Source organism: Arachis hypogaea, chromosome 19, assembly GCF_003086295.3.
Source record: "Arachis hypogaea cultivar Tifrunner chromosome 19, arahy.Tifrunner.gnm2.J5K5, whole genome shotgun sequence".
Lineage (NCBI taxonomy): Eukaryota > Viridiplantae > Streptophyta > Magnoliopsida > Fabales > Fabaceae > Arachis > Arachis hypogaea.
In genome coordinates, this window is record NC_092054.1 from 157,570,046 (window position 1) to 157,594,496 (window position 24,451).

The 24,451-nt window shown below is 34.4% G+C and overlaps 4 protein-coding genes across 4 annotated transcripts; 3 read left to right on the top strand and 1 right to left on the bottom strand.

Moving 5' to 3' along the window:
* The first annotated feature begins 7,472 nt into the window (after positions 1 to 7,472).
* Positions 7,473 to 9,678, top strand: LOC112777650 (F-box/LRR-repeat protein At3g59190). The gene is made up of 4 exons (XM_025822032.2): positions 7,473 to 7,582; positions 7,802 to 8,784; positions 8,879 to 9,037; positions 9,123 to 9,678. The coding sequence occupies exons 2-4, from the start codon at positions 7,813 to 7,815 to the stop codon at positions 9,432 to 9,434; spliced, it is 1,443 nt and encodes a 480-aa protein (XP_025677817.1). The 5' UTR covers positions 7,473 to 7,582; positions 7,802 to 7,812; the 3' UTR covers positions 9,435 to 9,678.
* A 2,121-nt stretch (positions 9,679 to 11,799) lies between these two features.
* LOC112776423 (uncharacterized GPI-anchored protein At3g06035) lies at positions 11,800 to 12,894 on the top strand. The gene is made up of 2 exons (XM_025820586.3): positions 11,800 to 11,973; positions 12,240 to 12,894. Exons 1-2 carry the CDS (start codon positions 11,889 to 11,891, stop codon positions 12,743 to 12,745), a joined length of 591 nt encoding a protein of 196 aa, XP_025676371.1. The 5' UTR covers positions 11,800 to 11,888; the 3' UTR covers positions 12,746 to 12,894.
* Positions 12,895 to 12,979: 85 nt separating this feature from the next.
* On the bottom strand, positions 12,980 to 15,189 carry LOC112776422 (peroxisomal adenine nucleotide carrier 1). The gene is made up of 5 exons (XM_025820585.3): positions 14,599 to 15,189; positions 14,291 to 14,522; positions 13,896 to 14,042; positions 13,622 to 13,785; positions 12,980 to 13,500 (listed from the first exon to the last, which is right to left on the bottom strand). The coding sequence occupies exons 1-5, from the start codon at positions 14,739 to 14,741 to the stop codon at positions 13,221 to 13,223; spliced, it is 966 nt and encodes a 321-aa protein (XP_025676370.1). The 5' UTR covers positions 14,742 to 15,189; the 3' UTR covers positions 12,980 to 13,220.
* Positions 15,190 to 15,863: 674 nt separating this feature from the next.
* LOC112779199 (mitogen-activated protein kinase kinase kinase 3) lies at positions 15,864 to 20,812 on the top strand. The gene is made up of 18 exons (XM_072226549.1): positions 15,864 to 15,990; positions 16,071 to 16,391; positions 16,500 to 16,541; positions 16,694 to 16,762; positions 16,861 to 16,971; positions 17,096 to 17,176; positions 17,249 to 17,326; positions 17,420 to 17,502; positions 17,654 to 17,738; positions 17,916 to 18,016; positions 18,195 to 18,234; positions 18,370 to 18,429; positions 18,521 to 18,561; positions 18,639 to 18,861; positions 18,949 to 19,185; positions 19,338 to 19,663; positions 19,745 to 19,839; positions 20,545 to 20,812. The coding sequence occupies exons 2-18, from the start codon at positions 16,071 to 16,073 to the stop codon at positions 20,613 to 20,615; spliced, it is 2,064 nt and encodes a 687-aa protein (XP_072082650.1). The 5' UTR covers positions 15,864 to 15,990; the 3' UTR covers positions 20,616 to 20,812.
* Positions 20,813 to 24,451: the final 3,639 nt, after the last annotated feature.

The window sequence follows — 24,451 nt, forward strand, 5'->3', positions numbered from 1 at the left end:
CTTTCTCTCTCCCCTTCCCTTCTTTCTCTCTCCTCTTTTCTCTCTTTCTTCTCCCTCCTCTCTCTCTTTTTCCTCTTTCTTCCCTTCCTTTCTCTCTTTTCTCTTTCTCTCTCAATCTTCTCTCACTCTATATCCCTCTTCTCTCTCTCTCCCCCTCTTTTCTCCAAAACAAGAGAGAGAAGGAGAAAGAGAGAAAAGCGAAAAAAGAGGGAAGGAGAGATAGAAAAAAGAGAGAGAGGAGGAGGAAGAGAGAGAAAGAGAGAGAAGGGAGGGGGGAGAAACAGCGCAAGAGAGAGAGAGAGGAAGAGAGAGGGAGAGAAAGTGAGAGAGAAAGAGAGAGGGAGAGAGAGAGGAGGGGAAAAGGAAAGGAGAGAGAGGAAGAGAAAGAGAGGAGGGGAAAAGGAAAGGAAAGAGAGAGAGAGAGAAAGGGATAGAGGGAGAAAAGGGAGAGAGAAAGAAAGGGGAGGGGGAGAAAGAGGGGCAAGGGAGAGAGAGAGAGAGAGAAGAAGATAAGAAGAGAGAGGGGGAGAGAGAGGAAAGGAAAAGGGAGAGAGAGAGAGAGAGAGAGAGGAAGACAAAGAGAGGGAAAGTGGAGAAAAAGGGGGAGAGAGAAGAGGAAGAGTGAGAGGGAAAGGAGAGAGAGAAAGGGAGAGAAAGAGAGAGAGAGAGAAAGGAAGAAGAGAGAGGGAGAGAAACGGAGAAAGAGAGAGGAATAGGGGAAGAAAAGAGAAAAAGGGAGAGAAGGGAGAGAGAGAGAGAAAGAGAGATGAGGGAGAAGGAGAGAGAGAGGGTAAGAAAGAGAATGTAAAATCTAATTTTATATATGTTAAGAGAGAGAGGGGGAGAGAAAGAGAGAGAGGAGAGGGAGAGGAAAGGAGAAAAGGGAGAGAGAGAGAGAGAGAGGAAGAGGGATAGGGGAGAGAGAGAATGAGAGAAAGGGATAGAGAGGGAGAAAGGGGGAGAGAGAGAATGACAAAGAGAGGGGAGGGGAGAAAGAGGGGAAGGGGGAGAGAGAGAGAGAGAGGGGGAGGGAGAGAGAGAAAGGAGGCGAGAGAGGAAGAGGGAAAAGAGACAGGGAGAGAAGGGAGATAGAGAGGTGGGGAGAGAGAGGAGAGAGAGAGAGAGAAGTGAGAGAGAGGGAGAATGGAAGGAGAGAGAGGGAGAGAAGGGAGAGAGAGAAAAGGGAGAGAGAGAGAGAGAGAAAGAGAAGGGAGAGAGAGGAGGGAGAGAGAGGGAGAGGGGGAGAAAGAGAGAGGGGGATAGAGAGGAAGAGAAGGAGCGAGAGAGAGAGGGGAGAGAGAAAATGTAAAAACTAATTTTATATATGTTAAAAGTTAAAACTAGTTTTAGCTTATAAATCAGTTTAAACTAATTTTTTCTATTAAAATTGGTTTTATTTTTATGAACTGGTTTAAAATGATGCACTATATTATAAAGTAGTTTAAAATCAATTTCTTATTTGACAAAGTAGTTTGGTTCAATTTTTAAACCATTTAAAATGATTTATTGCAGTTTAGTTGTGATACATTCAGGAAGGCTTTTATAGTTGAGGTCTTGCTCAAGCTTCCATCTTGCATCCACTTTTCAAATTTGAAGATTTTGTCTCTTAAGTACATTGCTTTCCCGGTAGTTGTTATAGTCAATAGCTATTTTCTGGCTTGTCAGTTTTGGAGACTTGGAGGAGTTAACTTTGGATAGATATAGGTATGGTTTGGTAAAATTTTTACTTTTTGAAAGTAGCTTATGAAAGCTGTCTTTTAAAAGACAACTTTTTTAAAGTTGCAGCACAAGCATCACAATTGTGTTTGGTAAAACAGCTTTTAAAACATAAAAAAATTATAATAAACATGTTTATAATAAAGAATAATTTTTTTTTCAAATTCTTTAAAATTTTATATAATATTTTAAAATAAAAAAATATTTTATATATTGGCTCACCTTTACAGATTACAAAAAATGGGACACATATCTCAAATAAATTACTCTTATGATTATATATCTATATTTACATATGTATACACATGTTATTATAATTTTGACTAATGTTTATACCAAGAAAATTTTATGATTGGATTTCATAAACCAATTCATCATCTTCACATTTCAAAGAACAGATAAAAAATAAACAAATATCATAGATCTACTGAAAAAATACAGAAATAATGCACAAAAAAATAATATAAATAGACAGAAGTTCATACCTAATATGTGATAGAGATGTATTTGTGTTGAAATTTGTGAAAGATTAGGTTGAAAAATAAAAAATATATGAAGATTGTGTTAGAATTTGTAAAGGTTAGGATGAGAAGTTAGAAATATATGAGAATTTCAATGGCAATACAATAGCGAAAAATATGTGCGGAAAAATAAATAAAATTTAATAAGCACAAGCCAGCTTTAAAAAGCTCCTGCTTAGGTGCTTTCAAAACCACCCCTAACTTTTAAAAGCCGCAAGCATAAACACTTGGACTTTTTAATTTACCAAACGATGCAAGATGAGGTGCTTGTACTTTTTAAAAACACAAGCACCTCTTAAAAAAGCTTTACCAAACTAAGCTATAGTTGGTGGAATGTGAAAGCTATTGCTATTACGATTGTTGTGTCCATGCTTCAATGCTTCAGAAAGTGGATATTAAGGAGAATGAGGCTGATGCTCATGAAAAATGCTAGTTGTACAATACTAATCAGTCTTTAATCAGCCTTTAATCAGATTTAAATAATATTTAATTATTTTTTTATTGTAACATGTTCCTATTTTGTAGATACATATTTATAATTAGATTTTAATTTAAATTTTAAAATCCACCCACTTCATTGGTTGTTACGGTGACTTTGCTTTACTTTCGTAACTTCACGTATCAGATACAGTTTTTTAAATTCCTTATTGTACGGGACATTCACACGCATTAGTGAATCCCAAACCAAAAAGGATGCTGCCAGCTGAATTCTCCATCTCGTCTTCATTGGTGAAGACTATTACCACCTTGCAGTTAAAGCACTCTCATTTTACCTTGGTGAGAATTTGTTTTACGAATTTTTAGTGATGAATGGTCGAATATAATTATATTCACAAATTAAAATATTTTTAATTGTAGTTTCTTTTTCAATTGTAAAACATCTAAAATTATTAAGTTATATCAAAAATATTTTTAAAACACATCTAAAATCATAAATCTAAAATTTAAATTTAAACATTAAAAAATAATTATAACACATCTAAAATTATGAAGTTATACAGAAAATATTTTTGAAATACATCCAAAATCATAAGTCTAAAATCTAAATTTAATTAATAATTTGACGGTTTAAGGTTTATTTTATAATTTTAAAATCAAATTTTTGAATTTTGAATAATTTGATTTTTAGATATGTATTTAAATTATAATATATTAATAATTAAATATATTAAATCTGAAACAGAAATTTAAAATTTAAATTTTAAATTTCAGTTTTTTTTAGATTGTATTTTAAATGTGTATTTAATTTTAAAAAGACAGTAAATCTATTCATAATTTTTAGATATGTTTGTTTTAATTTTTTTTAATTATTGTAATAAAAGGCTGAATGTTGTACCATTTTTAAAAAATACCTAGTTGAATTGGATGCTCATAGCTGCCGGTTCTTTATTTTAAAAATTTAAGTTCTCTAAAACTTTTTCTATTTGGTGACTTTAATTGTTAAAAGTTATCATTTGTTACTGCAAATTCTCAGATATACCATAACTCAGTAAATCACAAAATTGTACAATTCTTGTGTAATTCATGTTACGAGTGTAAGAATCAGTTAAAAAAGTTTCCTTTGGTAGAAGTTAGTTACAAGTTTGTTAAAAGGTTAATCATTCAATTAGAGTTTTTTTTTTTGGTGACTTAAAAGAAAATAAACAAAAATTAAGAAAGAAAAAAAAACTGTTTAAGAAAGGCAGTCCCGCTGAATACTACTCTCAAACTCCTTCCAAGGCAATGGAAGCTCCACTTGGGGAGAAATAGTCCTCATTGCAGCATTTGCCATGATGTCTGCTACTGTATTTGCATCTCTCAAGATCAACCGAAGATCAGCACGCCATTTCCAAGACATGATATCTCGGATTTTTAATACCAAAGGATCAATAAACCCAGAGCAATCTTGTAAATTATTGACAATAGTAAAAGCCTTCACACAGTCTGTCTCACATATAATGTCTCTTTGTTCCGAGTCCCATGCTAAAAGAAAGCCTCTCCAAATAGCAAACAACTCTCCTTGCAAAATGCTACGACTCTCAATTGTTCCCAGACAGCCTCGTTGCCACCTTCCCTTCCAATCTTTGCTAACACAAGCAAAACCAACTCGAGCACCACTGCCAGAATAGCTAGCATCACAATTAATCTTAAAGGTACCCACTGAGGGGGGAATCCAAGAGCCACTAATGGTTGAGGGGATAGATAGTCGTTGCAACTCAAAAATATTTCGAAGCTCCTTTTCTAAGGACAAAGCCATACCAATCACCTTGTCTGTGGTCCAATGCTCGTGAGGATGAAAGATCTCGTTATTTATCGAACACCAAATCCACCAGAGACCAGAAAAGAATCTAAAGGGGCGCTGTTTGCTATTATGTAAGAACCAACTCATCAAATCCACTGATTGATCGGAGATCCCTAAAGCTTGCCAAACAAGTTGGACTTTTGGACAATCCCAAATACAATGTAAAATCGATTCTTGACCTGAGAAACATCGTGGACAGCTATCCGTGTGCGAAATGCCCCTCCTAAAACGAAATGCAGCAGTAGGAAGAGCCTCCCGAAGACATAGTCAGGCCCAAAATTTGTGCTTTTCCGGAACGTGTTGACGCCAAAGCCAAAGCCAATTACCCCTAACCTCCCAACTAAACATCTTCTTACTGATCCACAAATAACCACTATGAGCATCATAAACCTTTGAGGCCGCACCAGTCCAACACCAACCGACCTCTGAACCAGCTTGAACATCTGGGTTGTAAGAGTTAATGTTGCTCTGCAGAGACTGATTCAGAGGAGAATAGATATTCTCAAGGTTCCACTGTCCAGATGACCAAAGGTCCAAGATTCTGAGATCCGAATCAGAAATGTGAATATAATCCATCTCCTCACACAGTCGCCCCTCTCTTCTCCATTTAGAAAACCAAAAGTTCTGTTCCAAATCCCTAATGCACCAACTAAAACCTTCCTTCAGGATATCCCAAGCTCGACATATACTCTTCCAAACATAAGATCCCCTTCCTCGAGACCGACTAAAACAATCATCCTTAGAAGAATGGTATTTCTCCGTCAACAGTTGAACCCATAGCTTGTCGGGATGGTGAAAAAGTTGCCAAACTAGTTTTCCAAGAAGAGCAATATTGGCACAAAAAGGATCTCTAATTCCCAGACCTCCAAACTTCTTAGGAGTGACCAACACTTTCCAGTTAACTAGATTCAGGCCTCTACCATCAGCTTGACCCTTCCATAGAAAGTTTCGCATCATGAATTCTATCTTATTAGTTACCCCTTTAGGGAAGAGAGATACTTGCATGCGATAAGTAGGAATCGCAGTCACTACCGAGTTGAGCAAACAGAGTCTGCCTGCCTTATTAAGCAATCTCCCTTTCCAGCTGGCTAGCCTTCCCCGATCTTGTCCAAAACATCGTTGAAAGTTGCGCGTGTCACCCGAGAGTGATTAAGGTTCACCCCTAAATACTTGCCCAAGTTCTGGACGAATCTGATGGAGGAGACTCCAGTGAAAATCTCTTTTCTTGTTGCTGAAACATTCCTAGAGCATAGCGCTTTAGATTTTTCCACATTAACCTTCATCCCAGAGGCTCTGCAGAAATTTTCCAAAGCTACCATTACAGTTTGAACTTGCTATTTTTCAGCTTTACAGAAAAGAAGCAAATCATCGGCAAACATCAAATGAGAAATTCTTGGACCCCCTCTAGAAACCGCAACCGGCTTCCACAAGCCCTTATCAACTTGCTGATTAATAGAACAGGACAATCTCTCCATACACAACACAAACAGATACGGTGATATAGGATCTCCTTGCCTAAGACCCCTGCTCGGAGTAAAGCTATTTAATCTATCCCCATTCCAGAGGATAGACAGTGAGGAAGCAGTGACACAACGCATAATCAGATTGACTGTCGGAAGAGGAAAGCCAAAACTCACCAGGGTTTGTTTCAGAAATCTCCAATCCACTCTATCATACGCTTTCTCCAAATCAATCTTAAAGGCCAGGGTGCCTTTCTTTGACTTTGTCTTCATGAAATGGAGAACCTCTTGTGCTACAATGATGTTGTCTGGGGTTCCTCTCCCCGGGATAAACCCTCCTTAAAGGGGCCCAATAATCTCTTTGAGATGGGGACGAAGTCTATTGACTAGGAACTTCGTTATAACTTTGTAAACCACATTACAGAGACTAATTGGTCGGAAATCCTTCATGGAAACCGGGTTTTCTACCTTCGGAATAAGAACCACAAGAGTTTCCATCATCCTTGGATCCATATCCAAACCAGAGAACGCATGACGAACCATAGTCCAAACATCAAAACCAACAATCTTCCAGTATTCTTTAAAGAAGAAAGCCTGAAACCCATCAGGGCCCGGCACCTTAAAAGAATGCATACTGAAAACAGCCGACTTAACTTCTTCCAGAATAACTGGCGCTATGAGGCTACAACAGGCTTCATCATTCAGGGAAGGCAGCGGCACATCACTAAGACAACCTAAGTCTACATCCTCCGACTGGCAAAATAGGCGTTTATAGAAGGATTCAGCTTTCCTTCTAAGAACATCCGGGTCCGTTTATATATACTTATCTTATTACTCAAGTGGAATAAGATAGAACATTCATTTTTATTCTTTACTCTCTGCATTAATTTTTTCTATCTTTCAATTTCTCTCTATCCTCTTCAATATTCAAACAATTCACCTTATTGACACCAAAAAAAAGGAAAAAAAAAACAATCCACCTTATACACAACTATATGCAAATTAATTTTCGCATTCTTAGAGCTCTTAGTTTTCAAATATAGATTATGTTCACAAATTCAAAATACGCTCGGTTTATTTTTTTAATGGGAAGAATTTAGTTCATAAAATTTTTAAGTTAACTATTTAATCCTTAAAATTATATTTTGGTTACTAGTTGTTTAATTGTTAGTTAAAGTATATCAATAAATAAAGAGTGAATACTCATCCGTCTCCAGATAATTACTTCGAAAGGACAATGAGGTCCAAAAAAAATACCCAATTTGGCTCTTGATTTTTTTTTGTTTGGACTGATTAGCCTTGTGCCAAAAAAAATAACATTGACTTCTTTTTGGCACAGAAACCTTGTTGTCCTTTCGAAGTATTTCCAGGGCCGAGTTAAATTTCTTTTTGTCAAAGATCTCGTTATCTTTCAAGATAATTGTGACGGGCTGTTTTGAGTTTTTTTCCATAAATTAAATAATATCCATATATATCTGCATGCATCAGTAATTTCTAATTTGGCCTTAATAATCATATTTCAATTCGTGTTGGTAAATGGTAATTATGAGTTGATATATTGGAACATCGTACACTGCTAGTGGAGAAAGGGGTCGCCGGTGCAGGTTATCACTCTCTTCCTCTTCGATTCCATTTGTCTTTACCTTCGCATTTTCTTCTTCCGATTAAGTTAGGGTTTTGGGGGTTTAGGGCTTAGACAAGGGCAAATAGGTTCATTATTATTTTAGATGATGATGAGTAAGGGATACTAATCAATGTGAATCTCAATTTAGGGCAGGCTATTATTTTCTTACTCAGTAATCTTTGTTTGTATAATATGAAAGCTATTTGAAGCATGGATCGTAAAAGGAAGAGCAAGAAGCAGAGAAAGGGAGAGGAGAGTGGCACGGTCATGAACATATGTGATCTTCCTGACCCAATTCTCTATCATATCTTATCCTCTCTTCCTACAAAAGATGCAATTCGAACAAGTGTACTTTCCAAAATGTGGCAGCATCTATGGAAGAATATATCCACGATTGAGTTGAGAGAGGATTATCACACTTCTGAACCTGAAAAAAGACAGAAATTCATGGACTTTGCCACCAAATTGCTCAGAGATTTTGATTGCTCGAGTCTTAAAAAGTTTGATCTGATATGTAGAGTAGGTAAGAATGCTTCTCAGGTTAATCAGTGGCTATGTGGTTTCATCAACCCTGAGATTGAACAATTATCTCTTCGCTTTGAACAAATTTGGGAACCTTTGGTCTTCCCTGACCACCTGTTTACCTGTGCAACACTGACACAATTTGGATTGTATATGAAGCATATTTTCAAGCTTCCTTCTTCCATTCATTTTCAATCCCTTCGGATGTTGAGGTTGGTTGGTGTTATATTCCCTGATAGTTCTTCAACGAAAAATCTTTTCTCTGGTTTGCCAGCCTTGGAGGAGTTGACCCTAATTCATTGCAATTTGAAGAATGTCAAGGCGTTTTTTATTTCTTCTCCCTTGCTTCAAAAAATTAAAATAGTAGATAAGGAAGATGAGGAAGATGATGGTCTGAATTTTTCAAACAAAGTAGTGATCTTCGGAACAAATTTGATGTCATTTAATTATTCTGGTGACTTCCCAAATGAATATTCATTATGTGATTCAGCCTCAGTGATTAACGCATCTATTATGGTTCAAGTACCTCCTTCTCCCAATTGTTGGGATGACGATTGCATGATTTACAGTCGTCTGTTCCATTTAGGCCATTTCGTGTTCAAACTTCTCAGAGAACTCCCAAATCTGGAGTGGCTTACCATCTCTGACGACTTTGTTTTGGTTTGATCTCCTTACAAATTACAAAACATCTATTAGTGTGATTTTATATAATTAATTTTATGGCCTTTCTGAATATTTTGGTTGTGTTTGCCAGGCTCTCAGCAGAACAAGATTACTACTTAAATATCTACCTTTTTTTCCTAATTTGGTTGAACTAAATTTGGACTCAATCGACGGGTCCATAGATTTGTCCTACTCAGGATTATCGGCCATGTTCCATAACTCGCCCAATCTCGAGGTTATTAGATTTGTGGTAATAACTTCTTTCAGACTTGAAAATTTATTGCTGTTTACAAAACTTTTGAAATTTTCATTTTAGTATGTGTTTAACAATGCAGAGAGGGGTGTTTCTACCTAAAGATGATGCAACCTGCATATTGGATTGCATACCTATGTGCTTTAGTACTGACCTTAAGTTAATTGAGATCTGTGACTTTGATGGGGAAGAAGAAGAGTTATTTGCAATAAAAGTTTTGTTGCAAGCAGCATCAGCATTGAGTAAACTTATTATCCGGAGTTATTCCTTTCAGTATAAAGGTGAACATATTGATAGAGGAGAGAGGTTAGATAAGTTGCACCAGCAGATCTTAAGGTATCCGAGGAGGTCAATGGATTGCGAGATAGATGTTGAGCATATTGTAATCGAGTGAAGATGGAAAGAATGGAGCCAAGATAGTGATTTGTTTGAATTGTTGAGATATCAAACTTTATGGATTATGTTTTGATACAGCTATAGAATTTGCCGATTGCCTTTCTGTTGTAGTTTTAGAATTTACTCATTGCCTTTCTAATTTGTGTTTGTGAACATTGAAACGCAACCACGAATTTTGTTTAGCTCTAACTTATTCTATTGACAGATATAAGGTTGGAAGAATTGCTTAATTTCATGTTAAAGTAGTTTTATTACTGATGTATGGACATTTTGTGGGAGGAACAAATCTTCTCAAGTTGATTTCCAAATAACTATATCATATTTAAATTCTTATGTAAAATACTAATTTGAGATAATCTATGTTTATATTTTAGGGGATACTTGTTCAGCATGATGGTGCATTTCCTTTTTTTTTTTTTTTAACTTGAAGACGGTTAGTTGGGTCATATTCAGAGGGGGATGGGATGTAACGAAAGAAGATAGGGATCTTAAAGTCATCTAATTAGCATTTTCTGAATGTGAAGGAACCTTATTGAAAGTGTTACATTATTCACATAATTAGAAGTTTCTGTTTTTCTTTTTTTTTTTAAAGTGGCATTTTATCTCGGCAAAATCAACGAGGTGTGTGTCAACTAAAGGTAGCGTTTGGTGGAGAGACAGAGACGGAAAGACTGAGAGACAGAGACTAAGAGACAGGGATTGAAATAAATCTCCGTATTCTGTTTGGTATAAAATGGGAGACAGGAATTGAAACAAAAATGAAACTCTAATTTAATTTGCACAAAGGATAAAATTGGAATTAATTAATTGAAATGAAAGTATTTTAGGTATAAAATGTTATTAAAGTTTCAGTTTCCATCTCTAAAAATTTCAGTCTCCTGTGTCCATATTTTTTGGAGGTACTGAAATACTGAAATTTTAGAGACAAAGACAAAAATTTAAGTACCAGTCTTTGAACTAACAAACACGATACTGAGTCTCAATTTTTCAGTCTTTGTCTCAGTACCTCAAAACAAACGTACAATTGGAAATTAGTGTGTATAAATAGTAATTCACTCTATTGCTTAAATATGAAAGATGAGCATGCTTCTACTGTAGTACTTCAATAATTAAGTGTCAATTTTTTTAGATTGTATTTTCTAGATGACAGTTATTCGATATATATAATTTTATAGAGTAAATTTCAAGAACATAAATATATATTTTTATATATAAAGTGGTCCGGGGAATAATATAACCTCTAACAATAGGTATATAATACCCTGATGTTTTTCAATGGAATAACATATTACCATCTTTTTATGGATGCAGCAAACTGGTAGTTTGTTGTGAAATAGACTCCTTTATTCTAAGACCAAAAAACAAGGGAGGAAAAAAAGAGAGACTCCTTTACTCAATAGGTGACTATGATCATCATCTCATATTATGTCCCACATGTAGAAAACATAAACCTATAAGGGGTAACTAAATCAATAGGATAAATGGTCAATTCAATTTTAAAAGATTATTTGTTCTCTAAAGAGATAAGTATGATATTGGTCCCCAACGTAGAGGCTGAAAATTTATTTCGTCTCTGGCCTTTTTTTCGTTATAAAATGGTCTCAAAAATTTTAGTTTGTTTTAAAATCGTCTTTTTTACCAATGTTCTCGCCGCCGCCAAATACTATATCATATTTGATTTCTTGTGTAAAATGCCAATTTGAGAGGATCTATGTTTATATTTTAGGGGGCTACTTGTTCAACATGATGGTGCATTTTCTTTTCCTCTTTTTTATTTTTCACTTAGAGCCTGTTAATTGGTCATATTCAGAGCAGAATGGGATGTCTCTAAAGAAGATAGGAATCTTGAAGTCATTTAATTAGCATTTTCTAGATGACGGTTATTCGATTTTTTCGATCACCAAGATGTGAAGATACCACATCCAACTCAAAACCTTAAAATGCCAATTTAATGGGTCTCTCATCTTATAAACTTCTCATTCTTTTTTATTTTCTTTAACGTGGGACCAATTTCATACCTTCCTCGTACTTGCAACATTAACAAATATGACATGTAGCAATACACATACATGATACATGCATGCAGAGGAAAGAGACTCCGCAACAACTCTGTCCTCACATACACGTACACATACATACATATATATAGACATATGATCTGAAACTGAAACAAAGGTTGTCACTTCTCACTTGCCAGTGTTACTAATACGTAAAGTTAGTAACTAACTACTTAACGTTGTGATGTCTTGATCAGTGTCAGTACGCTGTCTATAGCGTACGTCTACTCTATCTTCTGCTTCAAGAAACAGTAAAGCACCCACTGCAATCAAGCTCACCTTAATTACCACATGTATATTAATATAGAGAATCTATAAGGATAATGTGACACTCTCTTTTTGATATGATAGAGAGGAGTGTATGTTCTTCTTCTACCTTTCCTTAGCTGCAAACAATGGCACCAATAAAGTTCCCTTTATTGTTATCGCTTCTCCTTTCTTCCATTTTCTTAACGATTAATCCAGTTAAATGTGATGATGGTGAGTAATGAGCTAGTTAGTACTTTGCTCCTCTTTCTTATATTATTTTCAACTAGTTTTTCTTGAACAAAATACTATGTGCATATAAAAAATTAGTTACGATATCAGCTATAACTACATGTGTTGTTTAAATTCATTTTTAATGTATATTTTGTATTTCAATGTGTATTCTATACAAGTGGCTGATCTTTTGTGTACAAGTAGCATGGTTGTTTCTTGAATCGGCTAATTCTTTTGGAACTTAAGTGGGTTTCATTCTGCTGCAGATGAAGAAGATACTCTTTATGATGGAATCAACAAGTATAGAGCATCACTGAACTTAAAAGCTCTAACAAAGAGTGAAAATGCTGATTGCCTTGCTGATAAAATAGCTGATCAATTCAAGAAGCAGCCTTGCACAAACACCACAGGTGCCAACACAGTGCCAGGCACAGAGCCTCAGTTCTCAAACTATCCTGACCTTTTGTCCAAATGCCACTTGGCCATTTCCAACACAAGGGATGGAATAGTTATGCCTGCTTGTGTTCCTGGCCTTGTTCCAACCAAGGTTCTTACAAATTTCACAAAATCTCTTTACTCAGATAATCTCAATGATTCAAAGTTCACAGGAATTGGCATTGGTTCAGAGGATAACTGGATTGTTGTTGTCTTGACCACAAACACTCCTACAGGAGACTTTGCTCCCTATAGTTCTGCTGCTACTAATTTGATTTCTAAGATTGGATTGAATCACTTCTCATTTCTCTTATTAGTTGCTAGCATTTTCCTATGATGAAACCAATGTTCTAATCTTGTTGACAATGTTGCATTTTTGTTACAATTTTGTTACCTGTCAAAAGGCCATCTACCTCCATGAAGAATGTGTTTTTTGTGTCAAGGTAAATGAAAAATAATAAGACAAGACAGGTTTTCTAGTGAAAATTTGAGATCCTTGGCTTGCATAACTGTTGCTACGGTATTGTACTTGTTTTTGTAAAATTGAGTGAGATGAATAGAAGAGAATGCATTGTTACCATAAAAAATATTATTTTTGAGCTTGGATGTTTAGTTTATGCCATTCAAATCACAAGTACAATTGGAGGTGCATACCATAGTACTAACAGATAATAACAGCAACACTCAATATGAAATTTCATTTTTCATATTTCTTCTTCAGAAACAATCTTAACCACAAGCAACACTAATATTTCTTGCATATTAATTATATTCTTGGATGAGGAATTGTTAAAAATATACTCATCACAAATTCAAGCTACCTTCAATTTGGGGGAATTGACAGACAGAAATCTTCTTAACATGAGCATCAGAATCCATGTGGACTTTGTGATCTTCTCCTTTACCATCAGAAGCAATGCAGAGCTGAGAACAGTTTTTAGTATCTGTGCCTGCAATCCATTGAAGAAACCCAAAAGGCCTTCTCTTCTCCAAATCGTATATAGTGCTCCCGAGATTGTTTTCTGTGCCTTCCTCTCGGCTGGTGTCCTCTTATCATCATCCGAATCTGCAGCTTGAATCATGACCTTACACCTAGAAAAAGCCATATATATCCATTAAATTGAATTAGCTTTTTCTTTCCTCCTTTTGCACTATATAAAAGCATGCAATAATTCTAGCCTAGTGTCAAATTATTCAAAAATCGAGCATTCACCTAATAGCTGGGTATGTCAAGCATGTAGCAGCACATTTTGAAACTGCTCCCAGCACGAAAGCGGAAAATGCAGACAGTGCTTCCGGGGATGACTTTGTTGTACCTGTTTTCTTGCTCATCTTGCCCTTTAGTATTCTCTGTTTCAGCTGATCAAATGCAGTATACTGTTTTGGAGGAGAAAAATCCTTGTTGAGTTTGGGGATTGTATTCTAGTAAAGATTAATCTGGAACAACAAATCCTCTCTAGGTTTCGTTTGTATAAAAAGAGTGATACCTGAATAGATGGATTTGTTGTTAAAAGAATAGATATGGCAAGACCATCATATGCCTCACCCCATGTACCCTCAGAAAGAGTCTTCCAAAATCCCTTAGATTTTCCAAACTCACTTGTTTGCATCCTCGAGGATGCTGTATCTAGAGGCTGTAAAGTACAAACAAATGTTACATATCATATGGCAGAGGCTGTGCTTATTGAGTGCATAATAGAGTAAGCAATGATTTCACCAATCAAAATATCAGTTCTCCAATTATCAAAGTATTAGTCATTGCTGTAACTTATCAATCTTGTTTCCGCCAGAATCCAGAGTAGTAAACGAATTATAAACAAGCACATAACATGTGTAACTCACAAAATTTGATATCTGAAAATAAATTACAATTATGACTTGCCTGTGTTATGACTATTGTAGAGACGCCAGCAGCAGTAGCAACAAGCAAGTTTGCTACTGTTCCAATGTTCTTATTTCCAGTTTTCTTCAAATATAGCTTCTTAAAGTAGCTGTATCCATAGAAATAAATAAACGAGGAAACGAAGGACTGCACATTTTTCGTACCAAGGCCTTGGTACAATGAAAGAACCTGGCGTGTAGAAATTGCTTCCCACAAAACATCAGAAATTCTCCTACATTGGACACAGCAAAATCATCAAATATGCACAACACAAACCTAAATAGTTAAGATGATTAAACAAATGGAACCTATATTTTCGGTTCTGCTTAGCTTGAACTTCAGCTTGATACTTGGTCTTGCATGTATCAAGTGGATACAACACAGTGGTGCTAACGAGGGATCCAATGGCACCAGAAGTAGCTTCTGACAAGGATTCCAAATCAAGTTGCATCTTCTTCAAAAAGAACCACCCCAAACTAACTCACTCAAGTAGATTAGTAGACCCAACAAGAACAAGACACAAACTTTAAACAAATTCGACAAAAGGGTATATAGATTTCAACGAAGTGAAGGAAAAGCAGTTGTCTTTGAGGGATTCAAAGACACCCATGAGGTTAAAACCAAAGAGAAGTGTTTAAGGAAAGGGGCAAACGGTTACATAGAATTGAGATCCAATCATTCAAGCTTCGGATTTGACTTGAGTTGACTATCTATCTTTTGGGGAATTGAAAACGTATGGGTTTTTTTCTTCCGTCACTAATGACGCTAAGTCGGACAATATATTGGAAAGAAAATTAAAAAAAAAAAAAGGAAATTGGTCGTTTACACGACATTTTTTTTACTGAAATCTAACAAGATATTTTGGTTCCAAAAGTTTTGGAGCTTGGAAGATTTTATTTATTTTAGTTTATTTTTTTCACAAAGGATTAGTAGTAATAAACAATAATGTGTGGCAGAGTGACAGTATAATATATTTTGGAGCCATTTTGAATCACAATTTTTATTTTAATCTTTTAATTATTGTATATCCAACTTTTATTTAGTGAGTACACTATTAATAAAAATGGGATTTAAATTCTTAGCTTTGTGTATTTATATTTATTCATGTAAATCTATATCTTATTACATCTATATTTCATTTCACTTAAAATAAACATCTATTTATCATACAAGTACAACATACTCACACACACTACCTAACTACTATGGCTAAGATTCAAACTTGGTGCGAGTTAGTATGAAGCAAATACTTTTATTACAGTCAAGAATTTGGATCTTTTAAATTTTAAATTTTATTTTAGAGAATAAAATATAATCTATCATCATTTATTTTGTAGGTAGAATAAAAAAAAATATAAGAGATAAAATATCTAATGGTAAAAGATTTTATTTTACTGTAAAAATCTAAAATTTAAAGAATTCAAATTCTATTGGAAAAGTAGCAATATTTCAAAGATTTTTTCTTTCTTTTTATTGGGCTAGATTTTTTTTATTTTATTGGGCCATACGGACAAAGACAAGATGCACTATTTCCGGGAATTGTCACGCTTTTAAATCACTCTCATTGACCGAAAAAAAAAACAGGGAGATTACCGTTAGTATCCAGCAGCATCAAATATCGATTTTGAAAAAACTGACCTTGAATTTTCCGTTTTTTGTTTTTCCCTCTTTCATTTCATAGTTCATATTTTGTGTTGCAGGCACATTTCTCACTCACTCTCACTTCAATCAAATGAACATAATTCTATTCAAATACTTGTACTAATATTCTCTCTCTCAGATGAAGGATTTCTTGGGTTCCGTTCGCCAATCCTTTGTCTTCAGAACTCCACCGCCAGCCACCGCCACCACCGACGAAGATGGACTATTCGCCGGAATCGTCGACCGGATCAGCTCCACCATCCGCAAGTCCCGCGTCGGACTCTTCTCTCAGCCCCGCCTCAAGCATCCCCGTCTTCCTTCGCCGCCGACACCTCCCAAGTGCTCCGACGACGCCCCTCCTTTCCGGTGGCGGAAGGGCGAATTGATCGGCAGCGGCGCCTTCGGTCGAGTGTACATGGGCATGAATCTCGACTCTGGCGAGCTTATTGCTGTCAAACAGGTCACAATTTCTTTCCCTCCTGGTTTTCAATCTGTTTCTGTTAGATGTAAGATTGCGTTTTGTTGCATAATTGTTGACACCATTTTTGGAACTTGTTTGGTAATTCAGGTTTTGATTGCGCCTGGTTGCGCTTCAAAGAAGAATACTCAGGTAAGGATTTAGAGGATTTCGTATTACTGTGTGAGAGTGTACCAATTTTTGCTTTTGAATTTGTGATAATATAATTACTTGCTGTTATGAACAACGCTGACATTCTGTTAAGCTAAGCTAAGCTGGCAACGCTATTTCCCCTTTTATATCAGGCTAATAATATTCGGGAGCTTGAAGAAGAAGTGAAGCTTCTCAAGAATCTTAAGCATCCAAACATTGTTGTGAGTGTAATCTTATTATTATAGTGATGCTGAATGCCAATTGTGGTGCCTAATTTGGTATTAATGAAAGGAAAAGTTGTCTTTGTTGTTTATTGTAGAGATACTTGGGAACCGCTAGAGAGGAGGATTCCTTAAATATTCTACTGGAGTTTGTTCCCGGTGGGTCTATCTCTTCGCTCCTTGGGAAATTTGGATCATTCCCTGAGCCAGTAAGTGATTGTTTCTTATGAAATTCATAAAATCTTAAATGGATTGAAACTTTTAATTTGGATCCTTCCCTGAATCAGTAAGTGGTTATTGTATATATTTGTTTATTTATTTATATAAATGCAGGTTATCAAAATGTATACAAAACAGCTTCTACTGGGCCTTGAATACCTTCATGATAACGGGATTATTCACAGAGATATTAAGGTACTTTGCTTTTACTATTAAAAGGCTTTCTCTTTATCTGCTTCTACTCAAAGTGTTGTTTGTTCAATATAGGGTGCAAACATTCTAGTTGATAACAAAGGGTGCATCAAACTAGCGGACTTCGGTGCATCCAAAAAAGTTGTTGAACTGGTAATATAACATTCTTCACATTATTAATATTGTTCTTACAAGCTTCTCGTGTACTTCGTGACAATGACTTCTGAAGTTTGTGAATTAATATAGGCAACTATAAATGGTACGAAGTCAATAAAGGGTACGCCGCATTGGATGTCTCCTGAAGTCATTTTACAGACAGGACATACAATGTAAGGTTCATTTATCAGTAATAATGCTATCAGAATGATCATATACTTACCTAAAATTATAGGAATATGATAAATAGGATACACTTATGACGTAACATTTTAACAAGAAACAATATATTGTTTGGGATACTTCTAACTTGTGGATTTTTAGCTCTACTGACATATGGAGTGTTGCATGCACTGTGATAGAGATGGCCACAGGGAAACCTCCATGGAGTCAACAGTATCCTCAGGAGGTATGTAATTGAACTCTCACCACCAAGCATACTAATATAGTCTTTGTAAATTAAATAGATAAAAGCGAACCGGACCTTAGACCCTTAATGGACCATCCGTCCTATTTCCATTCCACAAGTTGGTCCTCTTGACTTTATTCATTGTTATTACATAGCTCAGATTTCTCTTGCTTTCAGGCTTCTGCTCTTTACTACATTGGTTCAACTAAATCTCATCCACCCATACCTGAATATCTGTCTGCCGAGGCACAGGACTTTTTGCTGAAATGCTTCCACAAGTACATACATATAATGCTTTTACATATCAAGTTTTATCATACCCTGTGTTTTATGCTGACTGCATTTGTTTTACAAAAGTCCAGTGATACAATTTGACATTTAGCTATTTAGCTGGACAGTGTTAATATATAGTATCAGATGATGTTTTAATCACTACTGATCAAATTTTGGTTGCAGGGAACCAGATCTGAGGCCTTCTGCATCAGACTTGCTACTGGTAATTTGCACATTTTTCTCTCCTTCAGCTAACTTATCTTCAATTATGATTGCATTCACTCAAATTTGTTTGCATTTAACATAACTTGTCCTTCATAACCAATATAGTAATTCTGTCGAAGTCCATTATCTGCAGCATCCTTTCATCTCCTGCAATTACCGCGAGTCTCATTCGATGTTATGCAGTTCAATCAGGGTTAGTTTACCTGCTGTGAACTTATATAATGTATACAATGTTTACACCATAATTTTTTTTTTTAATTCACTGTTAACATCTCCAACTTCAGGACTCTTGCAATGCAACACATGAGAAGAAACCTAGAGACTTGTAAGTATATCATCTGTTGTTTGGCAAAATTCTCTCAGATATAAAGCGTTAACTAGGATACCATACTGGTTCTGCAGTTTGGATTCTGTTCGGGGATCAACCTGCACAGGCGTGAAGGATGTCTGTCAACTGGATAGCATAAGACTCTCAACTATGTGTTCTGAAAATTTTCTAAATGCAGATTACTACCAGAGAGCTGACAGCAATGATGATGACATATGTCAGATACATGATGAAGATGATTTTTTAGTTGACACATCAGTAAAACCAAAATCTCTATCTACTTCTGAAGATATAAAGGTGCTGAGTTAGTTCTTCATTTGTCTGCTTTATTTGATGTTTCATGATTAGTTCTTAAATAGTTTGCTGATATGTTGGCTGGAATAGAGTTTCAATCCAATGTGTGAACCTGTGGATGACTGGCCTTGCAAGTTTGATGAAGATCTAAATTTAAAGGAAAGCAGAATGAACTTGTCTTCAGCTCAAGCTGCTAATGAAACTAGGACAGGTGCTGAACCATATCCTGACGTGAAGGATAAATTCTCATTTTCATGTGAGCATTTAGGAGATGAAGATGATGATGAAGTTACCGAGTCCAAAATTAAAGCCTTCCTGGATGAGAAGGTTCTATTTTGCTACAATTATAATGTATTTGTTTACTTTCATTGTAGTTGTACTAAGTAGTTATTTCTTTTAATTTTTATCTGCCTTTTCTCTATAAAACTAACCTGGTTAGAATTTAAAATATTGTTTTCCTCTTGAATAAATTGCATCAGGCCTTTGAACTGAAGAAACTCCAAACACCTCTTTTTGAAGAATTCCTTAGTGTTTCAAATGCAGCCATTGCACCTATTGCAATTGCACCAAGTAATGATGTTTCGAAAATCCCAAATGCAACATCACAGGGTAGATCTCCTAGTCATGCTAGGAGACGATTGTCAATGGCTGGTAGTGCCAGTGTTTCAAGCAGTAAGAGTCATAACAAATATCAACCACAACTTGGTGGTGCACCGAATCAACCTTTGCAGGAAATCCAGCCTTCTGATCTTAACGAATCAAAGGAGACTCTTCATGAAGCTCAGCCAGGTTCATTCAGTGTCAAGTATGTATCAGGATTGATAGTGGCACCTTATTTAATCTACCTCCCCCCAAACATGTATACTCAAAATGTTTTTGCCTGTAGGGCGAGCTTCTCTGAGAGACAAAGAAAATGGAAAGAAGAACTTGTTAAAAGAAAATGGAAAGAAGATCTTTTTAAAGAGATGGACTTTAAGCGAGGTAAGTTTTCTTTCTTTGTTTCTTTATTTCTTTATTTTTTTCAACATTAAAAAATGCAACATGCTTATTTGATGCAGTTATGATAACTTGTTTATTTTGTATGTTTTTATTGTTTCGTATATTCATTGTAGCCTTGGGGGATGCAAATATTAATGCAAGCAAGATATAGGGTAGAAGATGGAATTTGAAAAACTATCCTGATCACTAAGCAAATATTAGGGCAGGCATTGACTTCTGAAATGTTTAATGAACTTGTGCGATAGTCTAGAAATGATTTCCATAGATGAAAATTGGACGTGTCCCTAAGGAAAATCTCATTGAGAATTTGATGATTCCTAGTCCTAGATGTTGCATGATTGGGAGTTACTCATGCAACCTCTCTTGAGCAATTTATTCTCTTTAGGTCAAACTACAAAATTTTCACTTTAACTTTACATTTCTAGTAGATAGAAAATGAATCTTCTGGACTTGTGTAGAGTGAACCAGTTTTTTTTTTTTTTTACCAAAAATAGGAGACTCAAACCCGCAACCTCTTAATTGAGTATGGAGAGACTATGTCATTTGAGCTATAACTCATTGGCGTAGAGTGAACCAGTTACTTAGGAAGTATATGCATCCTTCATTCTTTGTTTTCTAAACAGCATTCTAGTATGAACATCCTCTTTACTTCAGCATATAATATTTTCTGGAAAGTTTATATTGCAGAGATTTGGCGTAAGGCAGGATTAGGAGGGAAGATAACTTCACCGAAGGATCGCGAGTTTTATGGAGACTGAATGTTGTTGTTCTCCATTATTGTCTTCTCCAGCAGTCAGGCTAATAATTTTTTTTTTTCATCTGACATTTTCCAAACGGGAGAAGGAGAAACTGTCTTTCCTTCAGCATTACAATTTCCCTCCCTTCAAATGTTATGTCAAATTCCATGTAACATTTACGAGATATGCATATAATGTAAATTTAATCTGCTTATTCACATGTACTAGTCTTTCAATCTGAATATTTGGGGTTTTTGGAAATATAGGCTGCCAAAAAAAAAAAAAAAAGATCATCAACTGAACCTTGTTTTGAGAAATTAATTTGCTAATTGTCATAATCAAATTCTTTGTGATATGACAATGTAATCAAAATTATATCTTTGACTATTTACATGTCAGACAAAGGAATGTCATGCCATTAGAATCAAATTTGGATTTTATAGGCAATTGATTGATTCATTGAAGTCCAACTTAGCTGCATTCATGCATATGTGGATTGCCCAAATGTCGCTTTTCTGTTTATCTTATTTAAACCATTATTTCAGGCGAAAACTAGATTATGATTTTTGAGGAAAGACAAAAACTAAGATAACAATAATAAATGAGAACCTTCCCGACACCTAAGATAGCATATGTTTTCATGTTTATTACGACGGAATTAAAAAAACGATTATAATGTGCTACATACTTGTTTTCTTCTTTTCATTTCTTGGTCAGTTTGTGCTACACACTTTGCCAACACAAATATAAAGATGGTCAAAGGAGCTGTATTTGTATATTTCTATATTGTATAGAATTGATTAATGTGGGCGACGATGGTGCAAGGAATTGTTTGAATTAGCCTCATGTTAATTGAGGGTTGCCCTTTATTTTCCAATGTGCTTCCCAAATTAAGCACAATTTAAGACTATTGGACCCTGCTTGTCTTAATTTACCATGTAAAAATATCCCAATAAATTCTTTTTGTTCCCCATAATGGACAAGATCTCTTGGAATTTGGATCCTTAATCTCTATTTATATTAGATTTGTTTAAGTACAAAATATAACAAAAAATGGAATTTTGTTTCCTGATACCGTTTAATCATATACTGCTTGATTAAAGATTTCAACATTTCCCCAAACCATAATGAAACAATTAATACATGATTGAAGAACATATATAGCCAAAACTAAGGGAATTTTGGACTTGTGATCAAATTACTAATTCTAAAAATATAAAAAAATAATATTAATAGTTATATCTTTAATAGATCTTAATTTAGAAGGATAAGAATGGACCAAAGGGAATGAAAAAGAGGTTTAATTTGTGCTGAATGGGCCCAAGTGGGTTTGTCCTTTTCATTCTCCATTCTGAAAATATAATTAAAAAAGATTGATAAATTTGCATGACTGCCAAGTGCGAAAGACGTGTAATGATTCTCATGAATATACTCTTGCTAGCCTCCGTTTGCTTTCATGGCAAAAAATATCTACATTTAACTTTACTACAGACACGTTCTTGCTCCATATATAATCCCATGAATAATGATATTTTAGACTAAAAAAAAAGAAAGATAATTGTACTTATAAATTTCATTGTCTGCCACACCCACGAAAATTATTTGTGAGCTTTATCTTCAAAAATATATCATATAATTTTGCCCAAAAGCTATCTTTTCTTGGATAATAAGTTAGAAAAGAAAAAAAAATGTGTATTCCTTTTATATAATGTTGTATATATCAACTAGGGGTGATAAAATGGGTTAAATCTGTCGGGTCGACCCGCTAAAAAAAAGCGGATTAGGCTAAGATTTGAAACCCGCCAAATTAAAATAATCCGCCAAATCCGCACCGCCAAATTGACGGGTTTTGGCGGGACGGGCCGGTCCGCCGGGCCGAAGATTTTTACTTTTTTTTTATTAAATAAAAGAGTGATTACTATTATAAAATTAATAATTATAGAATTTTCAAACACTTTTTTTTGTTTTTGTTTTTATTCTTCTTTTAGTTATTAACTTTATTTATTTTATTTTACAATTTTATATATTTGTTCGAATTATGTGACTTATTTTTTAAAATAAAGATAGTTCTATTGACAAATATTATTTTGAACAATTTTATTGAAATTAGAAATTAAAAAAAATAGTAAAAAAAATATATATTATAATTTAATTATTTTTATTTGTAGTTGATTTTTTAATTATTATTTTTTAGTTAATTTTAATGAATTTTATTTTTCAAAAAAAAAAAAGAGAGTCAAGCGGGCTAACCCGCCGACCTGTCAATCCGCCATAAAACAGGATTTGCTAGCATTTTGAACTCATTTTAGTTGGCGTAGCGGGCCGATCCGCCCCGTTTATAGGGCGGGCCTAGGCGGGACGGGACGGGTTGAGACGGACCGGCCCGCTTTGCCACTCCTAATATCAATGCATTTACATATTATTATTTTGAGAAAAATTCTTAAACGGTTTTGACAATTATTTCAAAATATAATAAAATTCTTAATAAAAAAAATATCTTTTTGGTTTTTGATTTTTAAAGATAACGATACTCTTAATTAAAAAAAATACTCTTTTCAGTATTTGATGTGACAGATTAGACAATTTGTCAATATTTTTTTTATATTAATAGAATAAATTTATGTTGCATATTAAATTATTAATTTATCTATTAAAAATTAATTAGGATTGGTAGTTTTTTTTGTTGGGAATCTCATTTTATTTTGTATAATTGTTAGAGTCATTTAGGTTTTTTCTAATATTTTTTTGTTATTTTTTAAAATATATTGATTAAATTTACAGTATAAAACTGAGAAATATTAGTAATTTTTAAATTACTTTTATTTATAAAAATTAAATAGAGGATATATTAGTAATTAATCTACCACATAAGTATATTTTAAAAAAAAATTATTAATATAGAAACTAATTAGTCTCAAAACATTAAAGAATAAAAGCTAAAATGAATATTTTTTTTTTTTGTTAAAATCTCATAATCTTTGAAAAAAAATTATCAAAGACCGAGATGGTATTCACTCTATTATTTTTTTATGAGATATGTAACGTCTTGATCCATGTGATTTCATATTTTTTTAAGGAAAAGTCTAGGAGCCAGCAATTTTATTGCATTTTGGCCAGCATGTAACCAGCAGAGAAAGGTGAGCCATTGGATGAAATTTCACACCAATCTCACACCATCAAATCATCATTGATGACTAGTTGATGGCTACCAATCACAAATGTTGCTGGTCCCCTAGCATTGCTCTTTTTTTAATAATAAAATATAGTTAATTTAGTAATTGAAATAGTAGAATAAATATGAATAACACATCCTAAAAATGTATATTCAAACATCATATTCATAGAATTTAATTTTCTTGTATTAACAATATAAAATAATATTAACACATTATTAAAAATAACCATAAAATTCACTACTTAAAAAATATCTAATACATAAATTTAATTGAATAATATTATAAAATTCTTCATATGGTATATGAGTTCTTTAAAACTAAACTTAATTTATACAATCTTAAAAAAAAATTGTTAGGGAAATTAAAGGACAAGCACAGTAACAAAATCTCAAAAAGAATATATATGACATTCTTGTATTGAGCAGCAATGGTTGTGATTGAAAGTTGTCTACATGTGAGTTTTTGTCCTCTTCAGTAAGCTAAGGTTTTTGGTGGACTAATAATAATAGATTTGAAGTATATTCTCCAAAACAGGCTGTGGTCCAGTTGCTTGGCTTGTACGTGGAAGGATCAAAATCATCCACAATTCTCTCTATAGTATATCCACAATCAAAAGGAACATTATATTATTATTAATTATTATTATTGTATTAATTAGTAGTAATTAAGAATCGGACTACA